Here is a 24,474-nt window from a genome sequence, read left to right on the forward strand (position 1 = left end):
CAAAAGTTTGCCAACATAGCCTCTTGGGGACACTCAAATGTATTTAAAAATGGACTTTAGGTAGACTTCTTAGACCCACTTAAAGTAAAATTCCTCAGCAATGTTGCCAGCTAATGGACAGGACGTAATATAATGCCCAGCACCTCTTGCAAAGAAAGGTATTTTTATTACTCTATGCAAATAAAAAAAAAAAAAGCAGCAGGAACCTACTCTCCATATTCTCCAACCTACTCTCCATATTCTCCAACCTACTCTCCATGGCAGATGGTGGGGCTGTATCACAGATGTTCCAGCAGCTTAGCAAGCCTCTGTGTCAGTAGAGGAACCCACTTCACATTCTCTCTGTGCGTCATCCTCTGTTGCGTGGAAGCACCTCCTATGACTCGACGTGCACTACTTCCGGGTCTTAGTTTTATGGAAATGCCGGTTTTTCTGCTAATTATAGTCCCCTTATATATAGTCCCCTATACTTGTAACTGACAAGCTTAAGAAAAGGAGTGTTTTTTCCCCAAAAGTGCATTGCCATAATGCTAGGAGCAGGAAATAGGTTGCACCCCAGCCCTGGGAGGTGCTCCCATGCAACAGAAGATATTTCACAGCGAGAACGCGGAGCAGTTTCCTCTGCTAACACAGGGTTTCTAAGCTCTGGAGTTAAAACCTTTCCCCCTCATTCATGGAAAAATCTTATATGGAATGCCAGCCTAGTGAGCTGGGGTGCAGTCCTGGACACCCTCTCAATGCAGGGGACAAGGTCTTTGGAGGAAGCTCATCTTCCCATCAACATTTTGGAACCCAGGGGTGATTCAGTTGTTCCTTCAATGGACCAGTCCTCTTCTGACTGAACTCCGGATGAGAATCTATGTGGTCAAACCCATGACCATGTTCCATTTAAGTTATTAAGGGTGCAAAAGAAGCTGACTGAATACTCACATGAGCAGAATTTCATGTTCCTGGCCTTTCCACTGTTCACATTCCAGTTGTGAAAAGTCTTTTGGACAGATTCAACAACCACCTTGACAGAGTAACAATTGGTATACGAGCGCTAGGTGGAATAGAATAAGCAGCTGGCATTAAAGGTCAACCTCCAACCCTCATAAAACATACATATTCAGAAATACAGTGCTATTAAATGACATATATAATGGTTAGTTATAAAACAACCAAATAAATAAAGATATAAATATAAAAAATGCGCTGTGGAGTGCTATGGTAAAGGTGATAATAGCTTCTAGATATAACGCATAAGGTGCGATAATGACATCCAATAAGGAGATAAACGTCCAATATAACGAAAAGGTGAACTTCCGTGCTTCCAGTGGATGTGAGAATGAGTATATATTGCACTAACCAGATTTGTGTTACATAGACCACTCCTGGTCATCAGCATCCTAGGGGTAATCTCGGGGATCATCTGGTATACGTCCGCACATCAGCTGATCATCTCCAGGATAACGCCAATCGAGATGTATATGGATCAAAAATGCACTAAAGGAATCCACCTTAAAATGCTCATGAACAAATGAGCCAGAAAAAGAGTGTTTGATAGTGCAGTATATTTTAAATATTTGTGGCAAAAAATGACAGCAAAAAACACTATGCACTTACATCTGGCAACCTTGACAGGTTTGCTGCCAGGTCCAGGGACCCTTGTGCTTTTGTAGTGGATGCTATGGTGACTCCATGGAATCCTTTCAACCTGATATATGCATTTCTGCCCCTCCAGATACTTCCTAGCCTATTTTGCAATAGAGGGTATCCCAGGAAATTTCCTCGCCACAAATTGGCTCAGGAGGACCTGGTCCTTAAATTCTCAAACTCCTGGTGCACGCTCCGTGGGTACTTTTGCATGATCTGGATCTTCTGTCCTGAAGGCCAGTGTTCCATCCTGCTTCAGGGTTGCTGGCTTTGATGACATAGCTGTTGAAGCCACAGTTCTGAAGGGCAGAGTCCTCATGAATTTTGTTAACTTCCTTGCCTTTAAAAGGGTAAGTATGACTTTTTGCAAAGTCAACCATTGTACCTAGAAGTCATACCTCTGCACTCTCTAGTGAAGGACTCTCTTTTGACCTCCCTTGCTACAGCAGTTAGCGGTTTGTGCCTTGCAGCACTGAAGTCCTCAGTTTGAGCACTGACTGCATAGAGTTTGCTTGTTCTCCCTGTGTTTGTGTGGGTTTCCTATGGGTACTTCATTTTTATCCCACACTCCAGTGGCATGCCGGTGAGGTTAATTGGCTTCCATCTAAAACTGGCCCTGATATTCTACAGAGTGCACTCAAGATGGCTGCCTCACTATATGCCCCAACTTGTATGAAGTGCTTTGAGTTACCAAGGAGAAAAGCACTATAGAAATATGAATTAAATTAAACTTAATTAAAAATTAAACCCTATAGAAATGATGGTACCTGCAGGGCTACTAGGAATCAAGCCAGATGAAGAAAATTTTTAAACTTTGTGAATGCTTGCTGTACACCAAGGGTGCTGAACCTGTGGCCCACGGCGCCCTCTGATGTAGCCCTTGACCTCAAACCAGAGAAGCACATGCCATGGGTCAGCAACCTATTGATCACGATCTAGGCTTGCTGTCCCGCCATCTCAGAGCATCAAAGTGCACTGAGCCGGCGCCAGCAATGGAGAAAGCAGGAGGCCGCAGAAGGAGCCGAAGCCGCATAAGCCAATGATTCCTCTGTTGAGCCGTCTCCTGTCTCAGGCTGAATGATACCAAGTACACTTAACACCTGGGACCTTTCTAGCAGCCTAGAGAACGATGCCATCAGAAGCTGGAAAAAGAAAAGCAGGTCAGGGTATTCAACTATTCAACAACTAATACTTCACTTTTTGCAATACCCATATTAGTACTTATAAGTGGGTTAACAACTAATAGGCTGCTTTCACACTGATCCGCAAGTACTTCTCAGTGCACCTGCATCTTTCCTGCAGGTTAGTTGCATTGAGCCATCGACTTCTATTATATTCTGTGGGTTTGGTGATATTTCTGAAAGCGCACTAAAACTTCTGAATGCAGGAATATATATATATATATATATATATATATATATATATATATATATAATAGAAGTCTATGGCAAGGTGCAGCGAACCTGCAAGAAAGCAGCAGGTGCACTGTGCTGAACCCACGTTGTGGGTAAACTGCAGCATATCAGTGTGAAAGCAGCCTTATAGGGGATCCGGGACAGTAAGGGTTTGTTTACATTTGAGATGTGTTATTACCACACCCTCCAATCACTTTTGTAGCATCAGAGGTCGCAATGGGGACCTTGCCCCATGCTCCCTGGGGCTCGTGCCCTGCCCTGGCCTGTCACATTCTGTTTTATACTTGGACAGGAGGGGTGTCATGGGCAGCAAATATACAGGGACCAATCCTCTCCGTTTTCCTTCAAAAATCACTGAAAGCAAGCTTCTCCTCTTCTGTTGGCATTCAGCACTTGAAGGAGAAAAATGTTCATTCTGCTATTTAAAATAAAAAAAAAAATTGAAATTCTGAATCATTTCATATCATTGTGGCCCGCAACATGTTGCGAAATCACTTACGTGGCCCTCACCGTTCAAAAGATTGAGCACCCCTGCTGTACACATTTCTCAACAGACTAACCTTTCCATGCTGCAGCCTATCTTACAAATGTGTACAAAAAACTGCAATAGAAAAAAGGTTGTCATGCAGCTCATCAGCTTATAAAGTGTTGAAAGGTTCTCATTTTACCCTCCAGGACATGAATTGGATCAGTTTTCCTCCCCGCTAACAAAGGGGATCCAGTTTGAAGCACGCTATTAAATATTAACAAAAACACAGTCTGTGTTGTTTTCCTTAGCTTTCACGATGCAAAAAAAAAAAAAACGTTTTTATAGGTTTTTTTTCCTTCCTATTTTTCAAGGTCAAAATCTAAAAAAAAAAAATTCATCTTCATTCCTCCCAATAGATTGACTGACTGATATTAAAAATAAAAGGCTGAAAAAAGCCACGAGTTTTAATGAAGACTGAGTCACACACAAGATGTCATCTTTTCATAGCCTTACACCCACTCCGGATCCTCTTGCTGCCTCAATTAATTTGGTGGCTCTGTCATTCAATGTAGAGAAGACAATGGGATGGGTGGGGGTTGACTGGCGAATAGAAGAGCCCACTGTACCACAATCACATTCTTGCACATGAAAAAATATATATATATATTTATACACACACACATACACACACACACACTCGCAGTATGTAGTAGGTGTCAAGGTGGTTGAGTGTTTTATTCTAGAGTTTGAAATGATGACACCAGTTGTTATATAACACAGATGCAATAGAAACTGGTTCCACTTTGTCTTCAACAGATGAATGCTTGGATATGCTAATTAGACCAAGTAACCTATAACTAATTAGACCAACCAAGTAACCTATCCTTCTCCAAGCCTTTCAGTTAACATTGTAATGCAAACTTCAGTCTTGGATTGGCCATGTTGAATTATTTCTTGAAGCATCAAAACAGAGCAGAGCTGAGAGCTCTGGCTCCATGCAGTTCTTTGAAATAGCAACAGGTTCTGATTTTCCACTGCCATTTAGTCAGCAGCAGCAAGCATTTTTAAAGGAAGCTGCTGTATTTTTTTACACTGATCAGCCATAACCTTTTGACCACTGGCAGGTTAAGTGAATAACATTGATTATCTTGTTACAGTGGCATCTGAAAGTCGGTGAGATATATTAGGCAGCAACTGAACAGGTTGTCCCTGACGTTAATGTGTTGATAGCAGAAAAAATGGTCATTGCAGTTTGCTTCGTATAGGGCTGCATGGCCGCAGACCGGCCAGGGTGCCAATGCTGACCCATGTCAACAGCCAAAAGCACCTACCAATGGGCACATGAGCATCAGAACTGGACCTTGGATCACTGGATGAAGGTGGCCTAGTCTGATAAATCACGTTTTCTTTTACATCATGTGGATGACGAGGTGCATGTGCACCGCTTACCTGAGGAAGAGATGACACCAGGATGCAGAATGGGAAGAAGGCAAGCCGGCGACGGCAGTGTGATACTTTGGGCAATGCTCTGTTGGGAATCTTTGGATCCTGCCATTTATGTGGCTGTTATATAGACATGTACCACTTATCTAAACATTGTTTGTAATCAAGTACACCCCTTTGTAGAAATGGTATTCCCTGGCCTCTTTCATCAGGATCATGCACCCTGCCACACTGCAAAAATGGTTCAAGAATGCTGTGAGGAACAAACAACAACTTTGAGGTAATGACTTGGCCTCCATATTCTCCAGATCTCCATCCAATTGATCATCTGAGGGATGTGCTGGAAAAACAAGTCCGATCCTTACAGAACCTAAAAGATCTGCTACTGATGGCTTAGTGCCACAGCATACCTTTTGGAGGTCTAGTTGAGGGCATGCCTCGATGGGGCAGGACTGATTTGGTGGCAAAAGTTGGACCTTCTCAAAGTTAGGTGTGTGGTCATCTCTTTTCTGCCCACCCTGACTCACTTGTACTCACCGTTAACAGGCCCAGCGATTTGATTAAACAATCAAAATTTTGATTCTATTTTTCCTGGTTGAATTTGCCAAGAAATCTAAAACACATATAGCATCCCCTTACTCCCTGAAGGTGCTTAGGGACCGCCAGGTTCTACAGTGGGCTAGCATTTAACCTCAGGTGAATCACTGACTTTTTGGGGTGGAATAAATGTGGCACCAGCCAACCAGAAGTTTAACAGAGCTTTTTGTCTTGCACCAATAAACTCATGGACAGAGATGTTGGGACACTGCATACTCAAAAACACCAGAAATGCATACTATGAATCTATAATCACTGTCAATATAGAAAAAAGGGCCTTTAAGCCAGACTGGCACTCTGTGTTCTCCAGATCAACAGGAACCTTTAAGGCAGCGCATATAATCCTTGGATGAGCCACCAGATTACATTTACATTTGACACTATTTGTTTTTTTTATCTTTTAAGTTTATATTTTTATTGAAAAGATTTTACAATACAAAATGAAGTTTTTGGAATAAACACAGAGTATACAAGTGTTTTTCTTTGATAAAGTAATTGGGTACAATTAAAGTATGGTAAAGGAAAGTATAGTACAATGTAATGTATAATTGGCATACAATTGAATACTAATCTGGTCCGTTTAACAAATAGCTGAAAGGAAATTAGATTGCATCACGTGTATGGTAATAAATTAGGTCATAGCTCACTAGTAGTGATGCACCAAAATAAAAATTCTAGTGCCAAAACCGAAAATTCAGGATGCACTTGGCCGAAAACCAAAAACGGACAGTTTTTTTAAATGTTTTCTTTTTTTAAATGTAATCAATGTGGCTGGCAATTTTGCATTGAAGTCAATAGGGACACAGCTTTGCATGAAAGTCTGAGATGTGGTTTTGCATTGAAGTCACTAGGGGTTTTTTTTGCATTAAAATCAATAGGGACATTTCTTCACATGAAAGTCTATAGCAGTGGTTCTCAACCTTACTAATGCCGTGACCCTTTAATACAGTTCCTTATGTTGTGGTGACCCCCAACCGTAAAATTATTTACCCAGTAATTATAATGCATGAGTGTCGTTTTACCTCCAATACTGCTGCTTTTAACAGAGTAGCTGCTTTTAACGGAGTAGCTGCTTTCAACACAGCAGCTGCTTTCTACACAGTAGCTGCTCTTTACACATCGGAAATATGTGTTTTCTGATGGTCTTAGGGGACCCCTGTGAAAGGGTCGTTCGACTCCCAAAGGGGTCACGACCCACAGGTTGAGAACCACTGGTCTATAGGCATGAAAGCCTATGCGATGCAATTTTGCATGTGTCGGCACCTTTTTTCCTATCGGCACAATGCCGATAACACTATTTTCGGCTGATATGTTTCATCCACCGATATATACGTGCATCCTTACTCACTAGTCCGAGAGGTGCCAGACATGGGATATGAGATATTCATGAAAAAATGGATGGAGAAGGTAAATAGAAGAGAGACAGAGAAACCGTAGGGAAATAAGGTAAGGAGGATAGATGATGGGGAGGCTGGGCACTTCCGCTGCAAAATAGAATTTCTAGGTGAGCGTATTGGAGGAGTTCCGGCATCGATTAGCCAGACTTTATGCGGATCCTACATGGGCTGATCCCCAATCTATCTTTGACTTTCTATCTCATTTGTCCTTACCTACTTTGACCCAGGCCCATAAGGACCTGATGGACCGTGATATTCAAGTATCAGAAGTTCTACAATGCATTGCAGACCTGAAGACGGGCAAACGCCCAGGTCCAGATGGATACACGGCTTCATATTACAAAAAATTGGCTGATGTGCTTGCCCCTCACCTTGCCGCTATGTTCAATGCAGTGAAGGGAGGTGCAAACTTTTCCCCTGACTCTTTGACTGCTAACGTGGTTATGATCCCCAAACCGGATCAGGATCATTCCTCCTGGGCAAATTACAGACCAATTTCTCTTATTAACATTGACATGAAAATCCTCACTAAGATCTTAGCCACTCATTTGAATTCTTTCCTTTCTCGCTTGATTAAGAAGGACCAGGTGGGTTTTTTCCCCCACAGACAAGCTGGAGATGCCATCAGACGTATTATACAGTTACAACATTTGGCCCATACTCGCAAAATTGAAATAATGCTCCTATCTGTAGACATCAATAAGGCCTTTGACACCTTGTCCTGGCCTTATCTCATGTTGGTCCTCCATCATTTTGGCTTTGGTCCCTCGTTCTTGCGTTGGATTTCCTCGCTATATACATCCCCTCAAGCAAAACCAAATATTATGGTTTTGAGTCTTCAACGTTTTCAATTGGCAGGGGAACTAGACAAGGTTGCCCACTCTCTCCCATACTATTTATCTTGGCTTTGGAACCGTTGGCGGAAGCCATTCGTATACATCCTGATATTAAGGGAATAGATGTAGCTGGTTCCCAACACAAGTTATCTATGTTCGCAAACAATATATTGTTATCGGTTGCGAACCTGGGGGTTACTTTGCCAAACCTACTTGCGGTTTTGGATTCCTTTGCAGTTCTCTCAGGCCTCCATGTTAACCCTGCCAAGTCCAAAGCTATGTCAATTACCCTCTCACCATCACTTTTGGAGACTCTGAAACATTTGTTCCCTTTTCAATGGCTTTCTGCCTTTCCGTATTTAGGAATCAAGCTTACTCCGACTTACGAAGGACTTTACCGGGCTAATTTCCCCACTGTTTTTAATGACTTGACGGAGTTGTTGTCCTTCTGGTCTCATCCGCTTTCGTGGTTCGGTAGAATCAATGCGGTATGCATGACTTACCTTCCCAAATTATTGTACGTGTTTTGAGTTTTGCCAGTCCCTGTTCCTTCACATATATTGCGTATTCACCAGCGAAAACTCCTGTCTTTCATCTGGAGCTCCTCTCGTCCCAGAATCAGTAAACAAATCTTATTTGCTCTTAAGACCAAGGGTGGGTTATCTGTCCCGAACCTTCAGTCTTACTATCTGGGGGCCAATATTGCCCCCTTAGCCCACCTCCATGCATCTTACCATTTTCCCTTGTGGGCTACTGTAGACTTGATGGACTCCCACCCGATTCCACTCTCTTCTTTACCATGGCTTCCTTCTACTCATCGACCCTCATCCCTTAGTCCAACGTTGACGCTAACGCTCCGTCTTTGGGACTCCATTAAATATTCTGCTAGCCTCATTTCTGCTCATCTACCGTTACTACTATTGCTACACAATCCATTATTTCCCCCAGGTCGTGACTATCCTGGACAGTTTGCTTGGTGGCAAGCAAATGGCTTCCATGATATTCATTCCATGCTCTCGCCCACTCGGATACTCACCTTTGAAACTCTGCGCCCTTCTTACAATATCCCATTGCGGGAACATTTTGGATACCTTCAACTCCGCCACTTTATCAGTACTTTAATACAGACACGTTCGGGACCCTACAGGTTGACCCCCTTTGAAAGTCAATGTAGACACAGACCCCATGCTCCGGGCTTAATTTCCCTGGTCTACGCTTCCATTATTTCTCATAGAACTCCTCCAGTCCATTGTTATCTTCAGCGTTGGCAGTTGGAACTTGGGGGCACTCTAGATCAGCAGGATTGGCAGATCATGACCTAACAATTATCCAAATGTTCTAGGAATGTTATCATTCTAGAAAACGCATACAAGGTTCTTTATAGATGGTATTACACGCCTGCTCGCTCGCTGGCTCGTTTTATTCCCACATATTCCCCGACTTGCTTTCGAGGTTGTCAGCAGACGGGTACCATGGTCCATATTTAGTGGACTTGCCCCAAGGTGTGCAGATTGTGGATCAGAGTTTATGCCCTTCTCTGCACTATGTTCCACACAGACATTAACCAATTCAATACCGGGCAGTTTTACACCTTCCTGCCCAGGCCATTTTTCAGGTTTCAGCGCTCTCACACTTTGAATGACAATTGCGCGGTCATACAACACTGTACCCAAACTAAAATTTTATCATTTCTTCACACAACTAGAGCTTTCTTTTGGTGGTATTTAATCATCGCCAGGGTTTTTTTTAAATTTATAAATATTTATTGGATTTCAATCAGATATAATTAACAAACATTTTCTTCATTAAATAATCATTATATTCCTCATAATTTATTTAATTCCCACAACCCTAATCCCCCCCTAAGCCCCTCCCCACCCACACCTATCCCCATATCCCCCCTCCCCCCTCCATCCCACTCTGCCATTTCTTTTCAAGTCCAAAAGAGAGAGAACGAATAAATAAATAAATATATAGCACTATCCTTTTTTTTTTTCTAAAACTCATTTCTAAAAATCATTGTTCGTCAAGAGGTGTAAATCAACTATATTTCACTTTCTTGTCTAAATTCTTCCCATTTTCCCCACTTTTTATGGTACATCTCCATCCCATCTATGTGTGTATAATAAAGTCTTTCCATCTCACATAACTGATTCGTTTTGATCGCCAGGGTTTTTATTTTTTGCTAAATTAACAAAAAAAGACCGAAAATTTTGAAAAAAAACCCCACGTTTTTCTTTGTTTCTGTTATAAAAGTTTGCAAATAAATAATTGTTCTTCATAAATTTAGGCCGAGATGTATTCTACTACATGTCTTTGGTGAAAATAACCCAAATTAGGATGTATTTTTTAGTTTGTAGGAAAGTTATAGACTTCACAAACTATGGTATAGATCTGAATATTGATCAATCCTGAAGTACTGACGGCCAATCTAATTTCTTGAGGTCCAAGAAATTACATAGTTTTTTACATACTGTCACCAGTGCAGTACAGCGTTATCGTATAACTGGCATGGCGGTGATCAGGGACACTGACTGGTGACAGTGAAAAAAAAAATTTTTTTTTAATTTTTTTATTTAAAATTTTTTATTACATTTTTTTTTCTTTTTTTTTAAGATTTTTTTTCATATTTCACTATGTCCAAAGTAGTACAATGTTACCATAGTAACATTGTACTACTTTGGGGAAGTGAGCCATCCATTGTATACAACTGTCATGTGACCTGCTGTGATTGGTCACAGCAGGTCACATGGTACCGGCAACGGGGCCGATACTCAGATCTGTCATCAGCCGTGTCCGAGGTACACGGCCGGTGACAGATCGCGCCGCTGCGCGGCTCTGCAAGTGCATGAAGTGCGCATGTGCGGGAGTACGCCAAATGGCGGCCTCCCGGAAAGCTAGTGCATTTTTACGGACGCCATACGGCTATTGGCCAGGCGTCAAATGGTTAAGCGCAACCCGTACGAAGCGCTGTTATTTAAACAATTAGTGGGCCTACTTCATCCTGAACGGCAGCTGGCATCACACTTGTTCATGGCCACCAAGCTGACGATTGCGAGAGCTTGGAAGACTCCCCTCCTCAGCTTCGAGGCTGTCAAAAACCGGATGAACTTTATAATGGTCAACGAAAAGTTGACAGCTATACTGTTAGACACCCATACAAAATTTTTTTACAGACATCGCATCCTTGGGTTGATATAGCTCAACCGTCAAGATTCGACCAGTCCCTCTTGTCGATATGCAACTTATATACCAGCTTATTTTTATTTATTTTTTTCTTTTCTCTGCCGCGGTCCCCCTGGAGCCCCCCCCCCTTTTTTTTTTTTTTGTTTGTTGGTGTCTGTTTGTCTCCTTTCTCTTCGCTCCTTTCTTTCCTCTTGTCTAGTCTGTCTTCTTCAGGTTATTTGTGCTGATTGTGATTCCTGTTTTGAGTCTCGTACCAGCAATACTGCACCCATGTGCTGGACTCCTTTGAGAGCCCTGCGTGTTAAGTACCTCTCTGTACTCAGAGAGGCTCTTTCTCCTATTCATCTCGCATTCTGTATGTTGATTCTGCAACAATTTTTCCTGAGAGTTTATTATGTTATTAGTCTCTAAATGTCTATCATTTTTGCAATTTATTGTCTTTTCTTTCTGTACAGCACTTATGTATGCAGTTTATTTTCATGTTTTCTCATCAGTACTTATTCTGTATTATCCATCAAATCTTTTGTATGGTATATTCCTGCTGGTCATTGCATATGTTGTTGACTGATTCTCTGCTGTTTCCTATTCTATAATAAAATTCTTTGTAAAAGTATTTCTAGGTGAGCTTTGTAAATTTATTCACCATTTCTTTAAATGATGGGGTTGTACACAATTGTATCCGTGTTCCCATATTTGCAAGAACTTAGGAAACCTATCATATAATGTAGTAAGTAGTCAGTTCTTCCATTCTCTTTAGGTACCACATTTCATCTACCCAATCATAGAGGGAGGAATGGGTGATTTCCAGTGTCTGGGGATGACCCTATTTGTATTTTATTGTATTACTGGTAGATTGAAATTGACCACGAGTATGGCCATAGCAGTACTATTGTAGAACAGTCTTGGAATGGCAGTTATTAGAGCAGAGTGTTTTCTGTTAATAAGACTGTACTCCATTTATTACAGGTGCTTCTATAGAGCTGACAATTTATGCAACACTTTACATATATATTGTACATTCACATCAGTCCCTAACCCTCAAGCGGCGTACAATCTAAGGTCGCTAACTCACATTCATACATACACATACTAAGGCCAATTTAGACACGAGACAATTAACCTACCAGCATGTCTTTGGAGTGTGGGGGGAAACTGGAGAACCCGGAGGAAAGCCACACAGGCACAGGGAGAACATGCAAACTCCAGGCAGGTACTGCCATGGTTGGGATTTGAACAGACGGCCCTAGTCCTGTCAGACGGATGTGCTAACCACTTAGCCACTGTGCCGCCTGTATTATCACTGTTAGAATGTGAAGGGTACTAGAGCAGTGGGCTCTTTCCTGGAGGGGGTCTGATTTGCAGGAAAGAAAGTTTGACCATTATCCTTGTGCCTTCTAATCTGATTTCTGGGCAGCCAATCAAAGCAATCAAAATGAAAAATCTTCCAGCAGATAGATTTTCTGTAACTAGCACCCGCCCTCCCTCCTGTCACATCAGTCTAATTTGCGGGAAAGGGATGCTTGCTTTATTTTTGTTACCAAGAAACAAAACTGACTGAGCCATTTGTTATGTAATGCATTTACAAGTGGGTACCAGCAAGAGCTTTTTATAATTTCCATCCAACATTCCCTTATTTTCTGATAGAACTAAGTGCTTCCTATACATCTCTCCAAGTGTGGTAACAGGATATGGCCCCATCTGCCCTCGAAAATAACAAAATAACACCACTTTCAGTCTGGTTAAAAACAATAATAATTTAAAATAGTCACCTTTTTTGCTTAAAGGATAAGTTTACTTTTACCAAAAAAAAATGCTAATTTCTTTTCAGGTAACAAAATATGCTTATATAATTTTTTTTTGTAAGGTACCTGTAAAGCATTGCACCCACAATCAGCAGATTGTAGGTGTAATGCCACAGTCCTGTAGAATGTTTGTGTACCTGTCTGCCCATACCTCTGATATGGGCAGGCAGTTACGCTCTGACAGGAAGCTCAATGAACTACTATAATGAAGGGTAATCAGCAGCGATTTTGGTAGTTCATTGAGAACTACAAGCTGACAGCCACAAAGGCAAAGACTTGTAGTTTTCCCATTCACAGATGTTCCCCCACTAGCTGTCGAAACAGAGACCGGTGGTGGTTGGGAAGGGGGGAGAGGGCCGGATTTAGCGTGGGCCAGAGCATCTGTTGCGTTACACCTTGAATATGGGTGTAACATGTTACAGAAGGTGATCCTTTAAAGCTGAACACCAGACAAACCTCTAAATACATAAATTAAATACATACATGGGAGCTCTTTTACATGCTAAAGAATTTGCATTTCTGTCCATTCAATCCTGAAATTACACAGCTCTGCCACACAGCACAATTCTCTCTAATAAGGCAGGAGATCTGATTTTTCTCTGCTGCACCTAATTACCACAAGCTTTGAGACATGCACACACATGTGACTGGACCATAAAAGGAGAAATAGCAGAGATGATGATCTCGTCTCTCTGTCACGCTTGTCAGCACAGGTATTTGCCTTCTTGTGTTACCTTTACCTCCCCTCAGTCTGAGCTCTGCTGTACAGGAGATTTTAGAAAAGGTCAGAATCAAATACTACCTGTATTTTTAGAAAGAAATTAAAAATCATACTTATGAATATGGATACCTATTTATCTGTTAATAGGGATAATAATGGAACAGTCATCCTTACTATTCACAGAATGCTTTGAATTTATTTTGTGCATCGTTTACAGAATACAAATTCTTCTGTGAGTGAACAAGGGGAGAAAAGGGGCAGATACAGGACAGGATTGCTTTCTTGTACGAGAGCTTCAGCCCTCATACCCTCCTTATGCTGGAGGTACAGGGATAGCTGTATTTTCCAGCTTATACAAATGTATGAATTAACGGTGAAGATTGCTTCTATTTACATTTGCCCAGAGGTAACTTTTTCCTTTTAAGCATTTATAAAGATGTTTCTGCCTGGAGTTCTGCTTTAAAAGTATCCAACTTGAGTATCTGACACCCAGAAGTGTTGAATGCTGAAGATTCCAGCAGTAATCTCTGCAAGAGAGCAAAGATCTTCCATCTTGGACTGAATACAGTGTAGTATGCTGTTTGCCTTAATAGTTGTAATTTTCAGCTCTCACACTGGTTATATGTATTGTGGCAAATAAGGAATGATAAAACTCAAAAGAACTAAGCCTTATTGTTTGATGAGTCATGCCAGTTCGAACTGTAATGCTCGGTTCACACTAGTCCCCTTTTGCGGGCAGCGGCACGGCAGCTCATTCATTTGACTGGGCTGCCATGCAACACAACACTCAAGGAAAAGATCCCTGCACCTTTCCAGAAACCACAGCCCGCACTGAGAACCGCGTTATAGTGTGGTTCCCAGTGCAGGTGATGTGTCATTAAGATTAATGGCACCCACCCACAGGTCCCGCATTTAGTTGCCAATGCAGGGGATTTTCTTCAGCAAAACAGCCTAAAGTACCAAGCAACCTGGCTCTTATTCCAGTAGTGCTGCTGTTCTCGGCTCTGGTCTCCCAGACCACAGGTTCTTCAGGCTCACTCACCCTATATTTTGCAGCATTCAGCTACACAGGCCCATTCCTGGTCTCTCATTAGTGGTTCCCCTGACACCCTGGGCTCTCCCAAGCTGGCCATAGATGGGTAGAAAATCATTTGAAATGCTCAATCGTTAGACTTTATAAATGTTAATGGACTCACTTCCGTTCTTGAAATGCAAAGATTTAGGCAAAAAAATTGAATCATTTTTTGAAGTAGTGGAATCGATCGGGAATAACACAAAAAGTTGTACTGTGCATGAGCATGTGAAATTGATTAACAAAAAAATGTACCTATTATATTGTAAACTAACAACAATATGTCATGAAGTGGGGGGAAAAATTAGTATCAATGATGGCCTGCTTATTCAACAGATCTTTATCAAATGTGAATGAATACCGGCTCCCTGCAGTCCCCTGGACTTGCTAGTTGTCTCAGCTGTATTAGTCTTGCAGACTCGCTCACCTGTCTCAACTCTCCTGGTCTTGCAGGTAAGGAACCTCTCGAACACGGAGTTCTTTCTGCTGGGTGGATCACCTCTCCTGGCTGGAGCTCACACCTAGTGTATCTCCAAAGACCCTTGAGATATGACCATATGAGTGTGTGCCCTTGGACACACAACCTGCAGGTTTCCAGGAAGATCCAAACAGGATTGGAGACTTATTCCCTCTCAAAACTCTTCAAAGTCTCCAAGCTCCAGATGTTGATGTGGGACTAACAAATCCAGAGAAAGCTACAAAAACAGTTTTCTCCACTTATAATGAATTCTCCATAGCTTCGGAGTCTGCCTCAGTGTGAATCCTGTGTGTTTTCTGCCTATGCTCACAGAGTGGCATGGCTTAATACTATCTGTCTGTCTGTCTCACTCTCTCCCCCCCCCCCTCTCTCTCTCTCTCTCTCTATACAGTTATGGGCAAAAATATTAGTACCCCTGGCAAATCTGACACATTCCAAACTCCAAAAATGGACTGGACAAAATTATTGGCACCCTCAGTTTCATGTTTGGTAGCACACCCCTTGGAAAAAATAACTGAAATCAATTGCATCCTGTAGCCATCAATGAGTTTCTTGCACCTCTGTACTGGAATTTTGGAGCACTCTTCTTTCGCCGACTGCTCCAAGTCTCTCAGATTGGAAGGGTTCCTTTTCCTAACTGCTGTTTTGAGATCTCTCCACAGGTGCTCTATGGGGTTGAGATCTGGACTCATTGCTGGCCAGTTCAGTACTCTCTAGCGCTTTGTCTGAAACCGTTTCTGGGTGCTTTTTGACGTGTGGTTTGGGTCATTGTCCTGCTGTAAGACCCTTGACCTCTGACGGAGACCCATCTTTCTGACACTGGGCCCTTCACTGCACCACAGAATTCTTTGGTAGTTTTCAGATATAATGCTATGCACACGGTAAAGACATCCAGTGCCTGAAGCAGCAAAGCACCGTTCTTGGCAAGCACAGAGATGATGGACCCTTGAGTGTGAAGTCCATCAGGCTATTGTTCAGATGTATCTGCTCTTCATTTTCAAATCTCACTGGATACTTTGGACCATTCAAAAACCAAATCTCACTGACTTTTAAAGACCATGCAAAGCATCATGGCCACGAGCTGTATAAAGAGGATGGCAGAGGTATTGCTGAAAGCAGAGGAAGCAGAGAGGGAACTCCAGACTAGACTACATATATCCTTAAAGGGACCTCCAGCTGACTACTGAGAGTATATATCTCTAAATGCGTGATTTGATTGCGCATCTGGTGAGTATGCAATTCTTACATTACCTGGCACATCACCATATCATTGGATAGATGATATCGATCACCAGCATTTGAGGTCATTATTGGATCTTCCATATATCACCTTATGGACATTCATTTGTCACTATTGGCACTTCGTTCAGCACCAGTGGTCACTGCACAGTGACAGAGTATAGTGTCATCACTTAATCACTTTATGGACTTATTATATTATATATTTAATACCACTTTTTGCACCCCATCAGTCACTTTATATTCTATTTGACACTGTGATATTTTTATTTATTTATTCATGTGAATATTGCATTGGCACTTTTTATATATATATTATCATCAGTTGTGTGATATTTATATTCAGCGCTGCACCCTTATATGGAATTAAAACCTCCAGAGAGGCAACCACCGGAGTATCCAAAGTCGTGCAGCTCCAAACCAAGGCTGGGGAAGCCTGAACAAACTGTGAAGTGAAACAAGAAGAAGCGCACCAACCTTGTGCATTACCTCAGTAACCAAAATTTATTTAATGAAGGAATGGTACTCACAAACAGCGAATAAAAACAGGCATATAAGTCCACCCAGGGACTTCAAAGGCAAGAGGCCAGCGCGAATCCCATCATGGGTGTAGGTACTCAGTCCAGCTGACGCGTTTCGAAGGTCAAGCCTTCTTCCTCAGAGCTGACTGGACTGAGAGTGTATGCTCCCATTTATGCCCACAGACTGAAATGGGACCCTCCCAAATGGGTTGGGCTGTCCTGGGCCGGGGGGAGGGGCCCGGGTATCAACAAATGTTCTTAGTCAGCTCTGAGGAAGAAGGCTTGACCTTCGAAACGCGTCAGCTGGACTGAGTACCTACACCCATGATGGGATTCGCGCTGGCCTCTTGCCTTTGAAGTCCCTGGGTGGACTTATATGCCTGTTTTTATTTGCTGTTTGTGAGTACCATTCCTTCATTAAATAAATTTTGGTTACTGAGGTAATGCACAAGGTTGGTGCGCTTCTTGTTGTTTCACTTCACAATACATTGTGTAATAAAATGGAATGACCCGGGGAAAAAGTATTGAACACGCTAACTGAAATTTATTTAATACTTAGTACAAAATCCTTTGTTGGTAATGATAGCTTAAAAACACCTCATGTATGAAGAAACTAGTTGCATGCATTGCTCAGGTGTGATTTTGGCCCATTCTTCCATACAAACTGTCTTCAAATCTTTACGGTTATGTGGGCCTCTTCAGTGAACTCTGATCTAATTATTTCCATAGATTTTCTATTGGATTCAAGTCAGGTGATTGGCTGAGCCATTCTAGCAGCTTTATTTCCTTTCTTTGAAACCAATTATGTTTCCTTGGCTTTGTGTTTGGGATCATTGTCTTGCTGAAATGTCCGCCCTCGTTTCATCTTCATCATCCTGGTAGATGGCAGCAGATTTTTATCAGGAATATCTTTGGTACATTTTTCATTCAACCTTCGTTTAAGGAAGTACCAGTACCGTATGCTGAAAAACGGCTCCACACCATGATGTTCCCAGCTCCAAACTTCACTGTTGGTGTGTGGTTTTTGGGGTGATGTGCAGTGCCATTTGACTTCCAAACATGGTGTGTATTATGGCATCCAAAAAGTTAAATTTTGGTCTCATCTCACCAGGCTACATTCTCCCAGTATTCACAGGGTTTTCTAAATGTTGTGCAGCAAGCTTTAAGTATTACTAAACCCAGGACCCTGCAGTCACTATATCTGGTCTCCCACAGTACATAGATCATGAAAGTGCAATTATTTTAGTATATGTAAACTGATAAATCTCATCAGCAGTTAGAACAGTCTTGTGACTTCAGCTGAGCACTGGTTAAAGCTTGTAGGATGAGTTTTCTTTCTGCTCTTGGAGGATGCAGAACCCCTGGCCTCTGTCTGGACAGTGCTAATGAGCATTGTGCTGATTACATGCACTCTCCCAAGATAAAGAAAACCTCTAGCAATACACACTAAACAGAGCATGTGCAGAAGGGCTACGGGTTCAGTCTGTCTTATCAGCATGGACATTTGAACAAGAAGGGCAGAACACTGATATTGTGTGTGCGGATTATATATGGCTGGTATTCCAGTTCTTGATTTATGTTGGAAAATAGGAAGAAGACTAAAATTTTTGCACTGCATTGCCTTTCACTTTATGTGATGCTTTATATCATTGAAAAAAGTGCAAAATGCCACTGTAAGGTAACAGTCAGCTGCACATTTAGGTAAAATTATAGTTTAGTCCACCAAACGTCTAGGTTCAGTAATTTCTTGGCCTCTTATATCTCTTGGTGATTCCACTGGTTAGACATCAGTGTTGTAGTTTCAGGTGTTGCCCTCTCTTGTCCTCTAGTACATGTTCAAAATATAACATTGAAGAAATCCAAAAGGAAGAGTAAGGCCTCCTCATCATTGGTGTGATAGGTGCATGATACAGGGAATTTAGATGCAAACATTACACCATTGGGTTTTTTTGAGATTCAGAAGAAACCAAGGAATGACCCAAACATCTAGTAGTGTCCAAAGCTATTATTTTATTTGGGTGACCTTTTGATAATGAATATCTTTTGACTCCACATACTTTTTTCCCCTTCTTTAGGCAAAAGTTACCGGTAGCACGTTAAATGGAAAGAAGGAAAAAATCCATGCTGAAGAGGATGACAAGGAAAAGTGGGACTTCTTAAGTTTTGCCAAGTCGTGGACCCCGAATGAAGACCTGGATGATCTAAAAGATCAGATACTTTTTACTCACGTAAGAACCCATGTTTAATCACTCCAGAATGGATGTGGTTTTCTAGCTTTCTCATTGCCTTCCTAAAGGAGGTTTCCAGGAAATAGCTAAGCACGTTTTGTGTGTGGCTTATTCAGGGTCTTTATAGAAAATATATTAAAACTGGAATACCCTTGAGCTTTAGAGATGGAAGAGTGGCTTTGGTACAATCGTGGTACATTGAAGCAAAAAGCAGAATATGCATATGTGCTTAACAAATATAGCTGCCCCATGTGCATGTATAGTTACAAACACAGAAATAAGAATAAACAAACTTTTTTACAATAAATAAAGGCATCTAAATAATCACATGATGTGCAGTACCCTCTGTCTCACTGGATCTTCTTCCAGGACTGGGTGCTCCTTAATGATGCAGAGAGTTGTGATGTGATGAAGTTGGTGCTGCCATCTGCATTGAATGTGAGAGCATGGCGCTATGGTAATGCCTCCTTAAAGTGGAAATAAACTCCCACTGGACACTTGTACCTATGGGAAAGCTGTAAATCTTACCTGTAGGTACAAGCAATATCTCCTTAACATACAAAGTTCAGGAGATTTTCAGTGTCTTTGCAGCTGGTGATGTCACCGGCGCATGTGCTGTGAAGGAACGGCATAGACATGCCATTCCTTCAGGGCTCTGTGCTGCAGCTGAGACTCCCACACCCATGTGCTGGAGTGACGTCATCACGGCTCGGCCAGTCCAGAGCCCTTGAACCGGGAAGGAAGACCAGGTGAAGATGAAATCTCTGTCACTGCGCCACTGGAGGGCTTCATTCTAAGTGAAGTATTTCATAATGTGCTAGTATGCAATGCACCAAGGCACTACAACAATTATTATAAAAAGTTGAACAATTTTATTACTATCACTTAAAATAAAGGGCACAGTTGAAAAAGATATATGCTTCCATATATGATTATTATATTGCCTTAATCATAAAAATCCCATCCAGCACCTCCTAGCACCCTAAGCATTAGTATATTTAATTCCATATTTCAGGGAGTTACATATATTCATATATTTAATTGTAGATTCCAAGGAATTACATATATACTGTTGAATAATTAGGTGGAAGACTAGGGATCTGTAACTCTCTACACATTTCTCAGATGAACACTGCTTCTTCAGGAGAGTAACAGAAGACAGTTCTGAACTAGACATAATAAAACATTTAAATATCATGCATAAGTGAATGTAAAATTCCATATACCTATGGCCTTCATAGCAGAGCAGATATTAAACACATGGTAAAGCTTATATAAGGTTTTAGTGATTGGATTTACATGCCCTTAAAGGTGACCTTTGGCTCCTTGACTTTCCAGCTTAGTAAAGCTAAATGGAGAGAAACATAGATACATATACAATAAACCAAGTTGAGACAGGTTCTCTAAACTGCTGTATTTGAATATTATTAAGGAAAAAAAAAGATGTTTCTGCTGCGTAATATTCTGCTTATTAAGTTTAGTACAAAGGGAGGGAGAAAGGAAATATGATAATACAATGAGCACTGTGCCTGGAGACCTAATGAGATGCTAGATTGCTGAGAGCCAAGTTGGTTGCTACCAGAATTTTTAATGGTGTTGCTGTGTACATTGCACAGTCGTTGCAGTAATGAGTGCTCTTAAGTGAATGGGGGATTGTTATAAGTTTTCACATAACTTTTTATTCTATTTTTGCTTTGTTTTTCAAGATAAATTTAGAACAGCACGGCTTCCAGAAATCCAGGACTCAGTAACTCAGCCTTTGTTCATTAGCGCACCCAAGGAAATCACACTATTGTGAGAACTGAAGTTCTGTTGATCTTTTGGCCCCCCATCCGTTTATGTCCCCCTATAGTTTGTCAGACAGTGACACCGTTTTAGTTTGAGAAGGTCGTTTTTCTCTCCTCGTCATCCAGCATTGATTCATTCATCCTTTTCTCTCCTGTTATCGTGGGCTTGAAAGGTTTCTGACGAGTCGCTTTGGTATGCAGCACACCTTTTTTTATGTAGCTAGTAGGATGGGAAATTTATTTTCAACTGACGGCCTGCTGAATATGAGGTGATCACCAGCTTGTAGACGAGCCATCAGTTTTGACATAAAAAGACGGGGGCCGGTCAGCTCGAGCTTCTGCCGTCTCTGTTTTTGTTAATCCTTATTTGACATCTCTGCTTATTTGGAATTGTCAAATTAATGGCAGGATTTTCACATAACAAGGTCATAGATTACAAAATCGAAGGTGTTGGGTGAAACCTTGAATTTTGTAGGATCGTGAAATAGAAAATGTTTGTGGCAAGCTCAAGTAGTTGGAGGGCATCATATAAAATAGCTGCAGATCTGTATTGCTGTCATATGCAAATGTCACAGATTGGTTTTCTCTTGTTTGCTTTTTAATAGCTAATTAAAGTATGTTCATTTAACTAACGTTGCAAGCCTGAAATACTTGAAGGAGCTGCAGTCCCCAGTTATATGGTCTGGCCCTCCAAGCCCCCCCTCAAGGGCCGCACCATGTTTAAATATCCAGCGCATGCGCAGATACGCGCTGAGGTGGGAGATCTGGCAGAGATCAGCAGAACATCACACACCTGAGGTTGATGTTTCGTCTTAATTGCACAGAAACCCCTGAGATCCAGGACCTCATACCTTTGTCATCTTCACACATGCAAGGGAAAAGTCCTGCCTGTGTGCAGGCATGCCATCAGGTCCCTGGTGGTTTCTGAAGCTCTGCACACATCTGTGCACTTGTGTAATCCAGTGGTGTGCAAGCCCCATCAGTGCAACACCATTCTCACCTAGGCGACAAAGGCAGAAGTGCTGAATTGCAGCACTAAAAGTGTCCAAAAACACCTTTTTATGGTCTAATTGTGGAAGAGGTGGGAGAAGAAGACCAATGAAAACTAACTGCTTAAATCTGGGAAGGTCTGCTTTAAAGTATGTCTGCACGTGCTCGTGTGTATGTATGTATAGAAGAGAAATCTAAATCAAATCGATATTTGGTGTGACATTTGGCTTCAAACCAACATACATTTTTACAAATGTACAGTTACACAAAGTCAGGGATACTGTAGGATTATAAGCAGGTGTATTAGTTACCAATTATACCAAGCAGTTGCTAATAATCATCAATTTTATATGTAGGTTTAAGCACAGTCATTTACTGAAACAGAAACGGCTGTGTAGGAGGCTTATAGCTGCGTGAGGAACTGCCAGCTTTGCTACTAAGGTGAGGTTGTGGAAGACCCTTTCATGTCAATGGTCATACACCATGGCACAGCAACAATACACAAGGTAGTTATCCTGCATCAGCAAGGTTTCCTCCAGGAGAAGATTTCAAAGCAGACTGGGGTGTCAAGATGTAAGCTCTTTTGAAGAAGCACAAATTAACAAGCAACCTTGAGGATCGCAGATGCAGTGGTCGGCCAAGGAAACTTAATGCTGCAGATGAACGATGCATCATGCTTTCTTCCATTGGAAGATGTGCAGCAGTGCCATCAGCACAGAACTGGTGGAAACTAGAGGTCCCCGGGTACACCCATCTACTGTCCAGAGAAGTCATTGCAAAAATGTGGCAAAAAAAGCCATGCCTCTGACGTGGAAACCAGTGTAAGTGACTCATCTATGCACAAAAAATATGAACTGGAGTGCAGAAAAATAGTAACAGGTGCTCAAGGCTGATGAGACAAAATGTGAAATATTTGGCTGTAGCAGGAGGCAGTTTGTTGGGGGAGGGCTGTAGAGTGGTACAATAATGAGAGGGCCTTTACTAAAGCTGGTTCACTCAGAATCTAGTGCACCTGTGTATGGTAGCCAATCAGCTTCTAACCTCAGCTTGTTCAGTTAGGCTGACCATACATTATACAATTTTCTTAAGAATTTTGCTTTAGATTTACCAAAAACCAATAATATGAGGTCAAATCTAAACAACACTTTCAATTGTATCCAATTAGGCAGGACCTTGAACTGCATAGTTGAAGGTAAATCTAACAGAAATTGGACAGAAAATTGTATAGTGTATTGCCAGCCTTACGCTTTAGCAATAAAACCTGTAGGCTGACTGGTTTCCATGCTAAAGTGTACGAGATTCTGAGTGAACGACATTTAGTAAATAAAGTCTTCATATGGCTGATAAATATTACTGTCCAATCTGAAGTAATTCCAACCGCATTCTCAGCATCCATTAGAGACACAGGGTGACTTGCACATAAGAGGGATATGGGGAGCTGAGACAGGGGTCTCGCAACCTCTGCAAAGTAAGTTGGGTTCCATGAGCCCCCACCCAAAGTGACTCCTGTCACACTAGGTTTTTTCATGTGGTCCTGGTCCAGGAGGTAAATTGTGACACCTGGATGATGGCAGAACAAATATGGCTCTGTCTTTCTGAAGAGAACAGCAGATGAAGGCATTGTCAGGGGGAGTACTGTGGTCAATAAATATCTGAAAGTGCTACTTTTACCTTATATTTAGCATGCATAGACTTAATATGAAATCCTATATCAGATGGTATGTCCACTTTAAGTCGTTCATTGCAAACCAGCAATTATAATTCTGTACTTTTGTTTCTGTAAAAACGTTGCTTAGCAAAGCCCAGCTACGAGGCCAGAGTTTGAGGAGAAATGTCAGGCATCCCCAGCAATGTCCTTCACCGCAGGCAGCTTTTCCTCTATTGTGAGATGAGAGAGATGGATGTGTAAAGAGCGCAATGTTTCTTAGTACAACATTGGAACTTATTATTATAATAAAGACAGATCCTCCCAGTTAGCACCCTCTTTCAGAAAGTGCTGTGGCCTGACCTGTCTTAGTATATACAGTTGTGTCCAAAATTATTCAACCCCCACTGAAATTGAGTGTTTTGGCCAGTTTGACATTGCTTTTGATCATTCAGTCATCTTGCTTACATTTACATTAAAGAGGCACTTGTAGGTCAGACAAATATAACATAACAGTTATAATGAAATAACCACAAATGTCTTTTCTGTGCTCACAGCATTATCAGTTTTATTCAACCCCCAAGTGACATTCAATCTTAGTACTTAGTACAGCATCCTTTTACAGTTATAACAGCTTTTAAACGTGAAGCATAGCTTGACACAAGTGTCTTGCAGCGATCTACGGGTATCTTCGCCCATTCTTCATGGGCAAAGGCCTCCAGTTCAGTCACATTCTTAGGCTTGCGCACTGCAACTGCTTTCTTTAAGTCCCACCAGAGGTTCTCAATCGGATTTAAGTCTGGTGACTGCGATGGCCACTCCAAAATGTTCCAGCCTTTCCTCTGCAACCATGCTCTAGTGGACTTGGAGGTATGCTTGGGATCATTGTCCTGTTGAAAGGTCCAACGTCTCCCAAGCCTCAGGTGTGTGACGGACTGCATCACGTTTCCATCCAATATCTCCTGGTACTGAAGAGAATTCATGGTACCTTGCACACGCTGAAGCTTCCCTGT

At 41.7% G+C, this 24,474-nt stretch overlaps 1 protein-coding gene across 2 annotated transcripts in view; it reads left to right on the forward strand.

The window, feature by feature from the left end:
* The window catches only part of ZRANB3 (zinc finger RANBP2-type containing 3), a 427,423-nt gene that overhangs the window by 292,585 nt on the left and 110,364 nt on the right, over positions 1-24,474 (forward strand). For both annotated transcript variants that reach the window (XM_089683596.1, XM_089683597.1), the window contains one exon: positions 18,887-19,039. In XM_089683596.1, the coding sequence (XP_089539722.1) occupies positions 18,887-19,039 (153 nt within the window). The remainder of the gene's footprint in view (positions 1-18,886; positions 19,040-24,474) is intronic.

This window comes from Staurois parvus, unplaced genomic scaffold, assembly GCF_062004578.1.
Source record: "Staurois parvus isolate SC_StPar_1 unplaced genomic scaffold, SC_StPar_1.0 ptg000315l, whole genome shotgun sequence".
In the NCBI taxonomy this organism is placed as follows: domain Eukaryota; kingdom Metazoa; phylum Chordata; class Amphibia; order Anura; family Ranidae; genus Staurois; species Staurois parvus.